Here is a 10,317-nt window from a genome sequence, read left to right as displayed (position 1 = left end):
CATTAGATACAAGATTAGAAAGTTGTTTCATATATTTTGTTTTGTTAGAATAGTCCACTATTTATAGTATTAAATAAAGACCAGTGCCATTCAGTCTCAACCATAATCCACCATCAGGCTATTGTTGTTGTTTTTGACCTCATTCAGAGTGTATAGCTATGCAACAGTCAAGCTAATGTTATATCACCCATTATGTATTATGTATTATGAGAGATTTACGTTTTTTGTCCATGTCAACGTGATGACGTATACGGCTTACGGCACATGTTATCCAGAGTTGTGCAACTCCTTCTGGGTAACATCGGCTGTCCTGCACGTTGACATTGGGGTAGTAACCTGACAGAAGAACACTTCTCAGCTGACTTCTCTAAGAGGTTCGTTATTTCTCTTTCGTCTAATATTTCTCTTTTGCAGCTTATATGAATAGCCAGAAGCTAAAAGAGGCGCCATGAATGTACTACTAACGTGTTATGTCAAAATTACGTTACATTTTAAAACAAAAAAGACAGTCAAACATATCAGCTAACGTTAGCTTAGCTGCTAGTTAGCCTGGCTAGCGTTAAATGAACGCAGCTAGTGCTAGTTGCTACTTAGCCCGATCACCAGACTGATCTGCCTTTTCGTTTCACTTTATTACGTTAATTCTATTTTTATCGCAGAATAAACCGGAGACATGGCGGGTTCACGGGTCTGGCTCCATAGCTAGCATTGCTAAGTTAGTTAGGTCTAGTTTCACTGAGGCTGGGATGCTAACGTTAGCCGCGAGGTTAATCAAGGATAACTTCTGGCAGGATGGAGCGTCAGCCTCCTCAGCCATTCTGCTGGTTAACCTTCATTTGTTTTTATCTTTGTTAGCCACAAGAAATCACTGTAGAGATGAATATTAAGACTAATGCACTCATCATACTGTCAGCCACCCAGTGCTCTTCATTCCTGATTATTTAATGTTGCGCTGATGCTTCTCTTTGCCTTATTTAAACACTTTTAACTTGAAAGACAACTGGACAGATAAAGTCCAAAGTTAAACTAGTAAATATTAACATTAACAAGTTATCTCTCATAGGTCTGTCAAGTAAATAATTGTTTACAGAAATTGATGTTCTCACAGACAACTTGCCATCGTTCAGGAATTTTAGATATTCGTGCCAAAATAGTATTCATAGAAACCAAAATAAGAAAATAATAATACTCAACACTGAGCAGGAGTTCAGGCTAACCTTCAGTACAGGACTCAATGCTACAGTTTCTACTGTAAAAACACTCCAGAGGTTCAGTACCTACTGTACTCCAGTCACTAGTTATCCACACTAGTGCATCTGTCGTTGACTGTTTTAATGAGTTTTGTGTGTTGTTTCCACCTCAGACAGGGCAGGATGGGAGCGTCCATGTCCACACCTGCTGCTCCTACAGTGAGGGCAGAGGCCATGATGGCTGCCCCTCCTCAGGGCTGCCCCATGCACCAAGAGGCCAAGCCTGTGGCAGGTTAGTGCTGCGGGAGGGACGAGGCTTTTACCTGTTGTTACCTGTTACCCGTCTGTGTGTCTCAGCAGGATTATGCAGAAAGTATTGAACCAATTTGCACCAAACTTGGTGGAGGGATGGGGCATAGTAAATTGTGTTAACATATTGTAATTGGTTTGTCTGTATCGGTCTCTCACAGTGTCTCCACCTTCAGAGTGCCCCATGCATCAAGCTCAGCCTGCGAAGGGTAGGTGCATCATACTTAGGTCAATGTCATGTGGGGCTGTTACATGATATTGCCTGTTAATGATGAATTATTCAGCACCACTTTGACAAATACATTTCCACTGACTTATAAATTAGGTTATTATAATTTGTTGGCCTAAAAATAACTGACTTAAAGATTTCCTGTGCTGTATTTGATTTGTTACAGTGGCTGCGGCTACTGCTCCCTGCTGTTGCCTCCTCATTGTTACACAAGTTTAGCAGAATTTGCTTCCTCTTGACTGCATTGCTTTATATTTTTTGCAAATTGATTGTTGTAGTGCTGAGCCTCAATCAGGTGTTCATGTCTCCTGTAGCGTCTCCTCCGTCAGAGTGTCCGATGCACAAAGCAGAAGCAGGTCCAGCCCACCAGGACCGGGCCTATGAGTTTGTGGAGTGTCCCATGAAAGCTGCAGCGGGCATGAGTGACATCGACCCTGCGAACATGGTACATGCACCACGTTAGTGTAGGAAAAGAGGGAGTGGGCGCTGTGTGGACGGAGGAAGGAGTGAGGGGGGGCAGACTGTAGAAAATAAGATGGAACAACTTGTGAAGAGATGAAGATATCATGAAGAGACTATAGATTCAATAAAGAGAAGATTCATCAGCAACTGTTTTGATTATTGATTAATCATTTCAGTTGTTTTTCAAGCAGAAAAGTCAAAAATGTTGTAGTTCCTGCTTCTACAATGTGGCGATTTTCTGCTTTTCTTTGTCGTGTATGACGGTAAATTAAACATCTTCAGGTTTTGACAGTTAGTTGGACAGAACAAGTTTCTTGAAGACACCAGCTTCACCTATTTTTTAAAGTTTAACTGAATAATCAATAATGAATATAATCGTTGGTAGTAGCCGTAGAAGAAGCGCTCTGATTAGTAGCTGTTCATGAGAATAAATCACACAGCAGTTACCACTGAAACAGCTTTAATCTGAGATTAAACGGCTCCACCATCTGTTCTGCTCCTGAAGTGCACAGCGAGAAAAACCTTGTTGGAATAAAAGATTTTACAGGTTTTAGTTTGAGTAACAATCAAACAACATCAGGTGTTTTATTTCTAAACTTGCTTCTCAGCCTTAAATACTTTTGCACATTAGAGATTGTTTTCTGCCTGAGTATCTTCCCTCCTGGGTGACTGCAGTGTCTTACAACTTCATTTAAATCTTTTCTCACTGTCATTAACACCACAAATTCACTCTGCTGTCACATTTTTAAAGATTCGAGTGGTGACAGTGTCCTTGACTTTGTCTTCCCTCCCTGTGTGTGCACAGATGCCTCCGCCCAACCAAAAGCCAGCTCCAGACCAGCCCTTCGACCTGTCAGTCTCCAGAGAGGAGTCCACCATTCCCCGTCACGGCACAGAGAAGAACTGGGTTTACCCTTCTGAACAGATGTTCTGGAACGCCATGCTGAGGAAAGGGTCGGTTGATTTTTCTGTGCACATGCAGTGAAAAACTCTGGGATTCTTGGACGTGGTTTAACAATCTGTCCTGTTCCTGTGACGCAGGTGGCGCTGGCGTGACGACGACCTCGGCGCTGGTGACATGACCAACATCATTAAAATCCACAACAAGAACAACGAGCAGGCCTGGAATGAGATCCTGAAGTGGGAGGCCATGCACGCAACGTGAGTCATGAAACGACCTCGCTCTTTATTTACCTCGTGTGATCTCTCTGATCAGTCGCAGTTATTTGATGAGTTTGTGTCTCGTCTTTCCTCCCAGTGAATGTCCATGTGGACCGACCCTGAAGAGGTTCGGTGGGAAAGCCAAGGAGTACTCGCCCAGGGCTCGCCTCCGCCACTGGATGGGGTGAGTCCTCCAACTCTAAATCTGCCTGAGTTTTAGTTCATAACTTAGATTTTCACATCAAAGTTGCATTTTTGTTGTTTCACATGCATCGTGTTTTGCTTTATATTTTTCATGAGATTAAATTAAAATTCCTTGTATTTGGTGGTGCGGATCAAAAGCATGAGAAAGCGAAAACCTCAACCCCGTCTTTCCCCTCAGTGTGGAGACACTGAACACTGCAGCTGTTTGATGTTAGAAATATTAGAACCAGCTGATGCTTCCATCAAACAACACAAATGAAACTGGGATGTTATTTTCACCTTTTAACTCTCATGCAGTGAAGGCGTCTGCGTCATTCCTCTGTCACGGCTCCATTAACCACTGGAAGAACTTCAGACATGTAGCTGCCTCTTTCCAAAACAAGAGGCGAGAGCTGGTTTGTCTGTATCACAAGCAGTTTGTACTTTAACCGTTTGAGTTACTTTATCTTTTGTATCTGCGTGTTCCTTCTCCTGCTTCACACACGAGTCAGCTACAAAAACAAACGAGAAGAACTCGTTTTTCTGTACGTCCATAAATACAAACTCTGTAACGAAAGAAAAGCATCTTTAAATTTTATCTGTTTACGTTCACAGTTAGTTTCATGCTTCAGAGACGCAGAGGACCAAAGAGTCTCTGTAGCCCACTCCTCTTCTCTGCCTGAGGCTACATTAGCCACTATTAGCATAACAAATCTCTGAACTCTCAGCATGAAGGGGGGTCAGGTCTGGTTCTGCTGCATCAGTTTTATTTATTTATTTTAACTGTCCACAGTGAGTCGAGACAATGTTTTAAGAGTTTAATGCTAAATCACTGGAGAACTCTTAACTAACCCTCACAAGCTGCAGTGGCCTGATGGAAATGTAGCTGCAGTCTCTGAGTGCATCAGACCATCAGCAGGTAATTAGATTCCGAATTCGAATTAATACGAATGAATTTCGCGTCATTTTGAATTATTTTGATCTTGATCTTTTTGAAAAAGTGACAGCCCTAGTTTAGAGTTTACACGCCAATCTTATTTAACAATAAAGCTGTATATATATATAAAATATATATATATATATATATATATATATATATATATAAATATATTAATATATTATATAAATATATCCAAATCACAGGATAAAGGTAAAATCTGTCACAACAACAGACACGTTTGTTCACTTTTATATTTTTCAGTGAAAATCAAATGCAAGAAGCTGAAGTTGTGACTCATATTACATTATCAGCCCTACTCATCAGTAAACATCCAGTCCTGTGATTAGTCAGTCAGTCAGTCAGTCAGTCAGTCAGTCAGTCAGTCAGTCAGTCAGTCAGTCAGTCAGTGTCATGAGCTGCTGCCTTTGGCTCTTTTTTTATGTATTTAAATACATTAATGCAAATCCTTTTATTCATCTAAATGCAAAGAGCAGCAGGAGAGGAGAGCGCCTCATCCCCTCTGACAGTCACAGTTACAGGGAATTGAACTTGTGTAGTTTAGTGACAACACGTAGAATCTGAGTGTTTCCTGAACAGCAGGCTTCTTCCTGGTAAAAACTTTGTCACTTCTTCTCAGTTAGTAAACTGCAGAATTACCCAGTTGTCACATGACACCTTCCACGTATCATCAGTTTGTTGTATCATTGTTTAGTCATCTTATTTCTCCCCTCCCCCTCAGCTACGAGCTGCCTTTTGACCGCCACGACTGGATCGTCGACCGCTGTGGGAAGGAGGTGCGCTACGTCATCGACTACTACGACGGTGAAGTCGACAAGGACACCTACCAGTTCTCCATCCTGGACGTGCGCCCCGCCTTTGACTCTTTAGACGCCGTCTGGGACCGCATGAAGGTGGCCTGGTGGCGCTGGACGTCCTAAAGGACTCTGATAGGTCACTGTGTGAACTTCTTACACACACACACACACACACACACACGAAGACTGTGAATATGGCGTTCCTCATTTCAGCTCTTTGCAACATGTGTGGTGCTTTGAAAAGAAACAAGAAGAAAACAAAACGATGACGATAGTTTTAGCAGTTTCTCACTCAGTCAGCTGTACGACGCTTCGTCTGTTAATCATATTGATTTTAAGTGGAAATTATAATTTCATGCTCGCATGGCAGTGCAGTCTTTAAAAGAGCTTACGCATCGAAGCTGGTGGAAGTGTTTGTCTCAAAGGTCACTGGGGGCTTCTGGGAATCTGATCAGGCTTCAGTTCGCTCTCAGTTCAAATACAGTTTACTGTAGGTGAAGTTCATCATAACCCTGATGATGTCATCAGGGTTATCTCCATGTAGATCCGGGGAATCTAAATTTTTCATGTTACAAACTGCAGGTGGGCCCTTTACTAATCAGGGAAGACGAATGAAAGATGTTAGCAAGGTGCATTATGGGGAACGTAAGCTCCAGCACTTTTCGATCTTGACCCATTTCAGTCAGAATATTTTGGTTGCTGCTGTTTTGATTTTGGCTTGTTTTAAATGTTTCTCGCAGTCCTACATCACAGCACGAACTGAAGCAACCACCGTACTTCCTGAAGTTCAGAGTACTGATGTAGAAGTGTCGACGTATCTCAACAGATTCTTTGAATCTGCTGAGATTTAGTGATTGTCGTTGGCTAATTTAATATCTGTTTTTGTTTGTTACCACAATCCAAAAACCCAGAGAAGGGCAAAGCCCACAGCATTTTAAAAGTCACAGTATAACGGTTGATTTCAAAGATTCATATGTTCATTTGAACTGAAGATGTACTGTATATTCAGGTATTTGATTGATTGTGATCGTTTTTCCTTATGATGTAAATGCTGTGTAAATGAACTTTGACCTTAGCTTTTTTCTGACCCGGTTTCTGAGCCGCACAACTCATTTGGACCGTTTAGATGAATATGTCAGACATCTTGATCAGCCGTCGTCAGTATCTTCTACAGTTGAAGCAGAACCACTGCTCGATCAATAACCACTCAATAACCTGCAGTGTTAGTTCCCTCCACAGAGACTGAGGCTTGTTCAGATTGGACGGTAATGAGTGGCAGTTTGAGTTGAGTCCAGTTTGTGACGTGACCTGCTGACTCGCTTCCACTAGTCTTCCTTTTTGAAGCACATCTGCTCTGATTGTAGGAAACGTTACTTTCTTGTTTTTCCAGGATCATCTTTATTGGTGAGAGCGGTTTGACAGATGAACATGACTGTGGTGGGTTATGGGTGTGGATATATATTGATATTTTTGTAAAGGACCAGGACTGAGATCAGCCTTACTCGGTACCCATTTCCCTTTTACCTTCTTATTGTGGTTAGTTTGCTCTGACCTCCTCAGTCGGACTTTAGGTGCAGGTGACAGGAGCTTGATTGGAGATTAAACTAAAAGCCAACCGACCAGTTCATAGACTGTACCATTATGTTCTTGCAGCATTCTTCAAATACTACAACACTTACCTATTTCATTACACAAAAAGGGATAAAAGATTAAAAGTAACCCAGTGAAACTGGATTCTCGTCTCAGATATATCACATCAGATGTTTCAGTGCAACATTTCATCTGCGGCTCCTTCAGTGCTGTCACAGTTCCCTGTCTCAGCTCTGGTGTATAATTGTGTTGCGCTGAGGTTCATGTTTTTATTTATTGTTATGAATGAATCATTTCTATGTGCAGAATCTCAATGTTTCTGTTCCCAATATGTGTTCTTGTATCTTAAAAAAACTTCTGGAGGTCAAGTAAACTATCAATAAAGCTGGTCCTCTTCTGCCTCTGAATAATCTTTGTCTTTGTCTTGGAAACTAGTGTTGAGATAAACTACAAGGCTCAAAGTATGTGGAGACCCAAACATTACACCCATACATGTGTTTTCCATGGGGAATAATGTGCCGTTGTAACAGGTTCTACTCTTTCAGTCTAAGACTTTCCACCAGGTGTTAAACCAGCTCCCATTCGGTCTTGAACACATCAGTGAGGCCTGGTACTGATGTTCAGTGACATTCCCTCGCTCACAGCTCATCGCAGACGTGTTGGATGTTGCTGAGGTCAGGACTCTGAGCACGGAAAACCATTTCTTTATGGAGCAAAATTGGAAGTTGCACAACTCTCTGAAATATTGTGTTCTGTAAGATTAAGATTTACTGTTTAGCACCATCTGCTGGACATAATGCAACAGTGCAGTTGCAACTGAGGCCAGCAGCAGTATTTCAGTGTAATGTCACATTTATTTAATGGTCAGGGTTTCACAGTGATTCACAGGGAAAAAGGGAGATAATCCTGTAACTGAACAACCTGAGAATACAAGATATAAAATCAAGGGAAAAATAAATAAATGGATTTTAAGAAACTTTTTTAACATGACTTATTTGTCTTGTCTGAGACTTTGTGGGAGGCTGTTGCATCCTCGAGATGCAGCAGAAGCAAACTGTAGTTCTCAGCCTTGACCACGGACCTGCCAGAAGTCTCTGCTCTGATGGTCTGAGGCGTCTCCCACAGGTCACAAGGCACAACAACTCCTTCAGATTCAGAGGGGCCTGACCATGTGACAGCGTGTATATCAAGAATGAAATTAAATCAATCCTTAAAAGGTGACAGGAAGCCAGTGGAGGGACACAGAGATCTGGACCAGTTGGAGCCAAGATAGAAAAAAGGCTGTTGATGAAGGTGTTACAGACGGTAGATGAGGAGTGATGTTATAAAAGCGTAGATGATGTTTTCCAAATCCCTGCAGCTGAAGGGTCAGAGTTTTGCAGTGCAGTTTTAAAGCTGAACACAAGAGGGAGCTGTTTCACCAGGATTTTCATGTGACTCAGAGGAACTGATCGTGAAACAAAAAGATTTATTTTTCTCCTCTTGGTTTCCTTTTCTTGTGTTTACAAATAGATCTCAACACCTCTTCTCTCTGTTCACCGTCTCACAGATCTTTGCAGACTAAAGTGACAACACTGCAGAAAAATCCACCCTCCAACACTCATTCACTGAAATGATTCGATGTCAACTTCTGACAGTCAGATATTTCATAGTATTTGTTACAAGGTGTCCTAGCACCCAGAGGAATTAACAAAAGAAACCCCTATTCTATGTTTCCATACAGTACAGAGGTTATCCAAATAAAAAATAAGATATAATCAGGACATTATTCAAAGTGATGATCCAGTTACGGACAGAGAAGCTACGCTACAGGAGAAGTCAGAACTTACTTACCAGCAACGTGTCTCTGAACGTCCTTTGGCCATCACATCCATTATTATATGCGACATACAATATAGTAACCTGCTGTACTTTTTTAATTACCAGATCTAGTATTTTTTATTTTCTAGTATTTTCAGTAATGAATTATACCTCGTGACCCTTTGAACCTAGTGATTCAAGCAATTAATGATGATGATGATGTTGTTTCCTTTGTCAAAACTTCAATTAGCGGCCAAGTATGTGTTTGGAGCTAGACCACGTCCTGGTTTTGGCTCATGTTGTGTCAGGACACAGAGTACAGGTCCACACCAGCGCCAAAAAAGGCAGCGCAGAGTTCATCTTAGAGGAACTTTGACACATAAAGTCGTGCTGACCGATTGCAAACCATCTTGACAGTGGTGACCTTTGAGGAAATGGAGCGCTGGAGCCAGAGGCCATAATGGAGGAGGCTACAGTAGCTTATTGGCTGTGATGCACCATTCATTGTTATTTAAGATATTCTGTCGGAGAATAAACTGCTGCTGTCGCTGGTTCCTGTCTTGAATAATCTGTGTATTGTCCTGTTAGTGACGTAGCATGAAGAGCTATTGTGACTGAAACACTCTAGCATTGTTCCTGGCTTGCGACAGTGTCAGCCGGCAGTCCACTAGCTGGGTTAGATTGTTTGGTGTTTTCTTAGATAAAAACTGAGAGTCATTTAAAAGATGAGTTTATAATAATACAAGGGGTACCTTCTATACCCCAGAGGTGACTTTTTATTCAGCACCATCGTCAGATCAACACTTTTATTTGTCCAACCGATATGGAAAAGTAATATATGACAAACAGTATATGACCCTAAATCAAGAATGATGTTGCCATATACGGTATATCTCCTATAAAAGGATATATTATTATCACATATATGCATCCTCTGGGTATATGCAGATATGAGTTTATAACATATATAAAATACCTATAGTAAAATTTGTATATGTACATGTTTTAAAAATGTCTATATGATGAATTTTTTTATGGTGTAACCTGTTGTGATCATATTTGTTAATGATGTATGTTTAATTCATAGATGCAAGTTTATTAAAAACAAAAACTTTTTTCAAAATCTATTGATTTTAAACAATTACACATATAATATCAACATATATTGACAGGCTTTGGGATGGGTATATATAACATAACATATCTCTACAAGAGCTACAAGATAACAATACTTTATATACATATTTATATATGGACATATATGCCAATATATGAAATTATTCTGATTTGTATTAGGTTTTATATATATTTTTTACATATGTATTTGTATTTTATATGTACAAATATTTAAAACATATGTATGAAATTAAACATATGTAGATATACAGTGGGTACGGAAAGTATTCAGACCCCTTTAAATTTTTCACTCTTTGTTTCATTGCAGCCATTTGCTAAAATCAAAAAAGTTCATTTTATTCCTCATTAATGTCACTCAGCATCCTGACAGAAAAAAACAGAAATGTAGAACTTTTTGCAAATTTATTAGAAAAGAAAAACTGAAATATCACATGGTCATAAGTATTCAGACCCTTTGCTCAGTACTGAGTAGAAGCACCTTTGGAGCTGGTACAGCCATGA

At 40.4% G+C, this 10,317-nt stretch overlaps 1 protein-coding gene across 2 annotated transcripts; it reads left to right on the top strand.

Moving 5' to 3' along the window:
- Positions 1–285: 285 nt before the first annotated feature.
- LOC111220508 (cytochrome c-type heme lyase) lies at positions 286–9,623 on the top strand. 2 transcript variants are annotated; one of them, XM_022743580.1, is made up of 9 exons: positions 286–374; positions 1,364–1,482; positions 1,661–1,708; positions 2,043–2,173; positions 2,996–3,144; positions 3,232–3,351; positions 3,449–3,535; positions 5,214–5,425; positions 8,429–9,623. In XM_022743580.1, exons 2-8 carry the CDS (start codon positions 1,374–1,376, stop codon positions 5,410–5,412), a joined length of 843 nt encoding a protein of 280 aa, XP_022599301.1. In that variant the 5' UTR covers positions 286–374; positions 1,364–1,373; the 3' UTR covers positions 5,413–5,425; positions 8,429–9,623. The 2 variants fall into 2 exon arrangements, with proteins under 2 accessions (XP_022599301.1, XP_022599300.1); XM_022743579.1 differs by lacking the exon at positions 8,429–9,623 and having other exon boundaries at positions 5,214–5,820.
- Positions 9,624–10,317: the final 694 nt, after the last annotated feature.

Source organism: Seriola dumerili, unplaced genomic scaffold (genome assembly GCF_002260705.1).
Source record: "Seriola dumerili isolate Sdu_G_001 unplaced genomic scaffold, Sdu_1.0 BDQW01000069.1, whole genome shotgun sequence".
Lineage (NCBI taxonomy): Eukaryota > Metazoa > Chordata > Actinopteri > Carangiformes > Carangidae > Seriola > Seriola dumerili.
The sequence above is the reverse complement of the archived record's forward strand: the minus strand, read 5'-3'. Positions and strand labels throughout refer to the sequence as shown.

What these genes read in the sequence shown, in the direction of transcription:
- LOC111220508 (XM_022743580.1), top strand. Translation starts at nt 1,374, where the DNA reads ATGGGAGCGTCCATGTCCACACCTGCTGCTCCTACAGTGAGGGCAGAG. An exon ending in ACATCGACCCTGCGAACATG is followed by an intron (nt 2,174 to 2,995) that starts GTACATGCACCA and finishes GTGTGTGCACAG; the next exon opens with ATGCCTCCGCCCAACCAAAA. An exon ending in AACGCCATGCTGAGGAAAGG is followed by an intron (nt 3,145 to 3,231) that starts GTCGGTTGATTT and finishes CCTGTGACGCAG; the next exon opens with GTGGCGCTGGCGTGACGACG.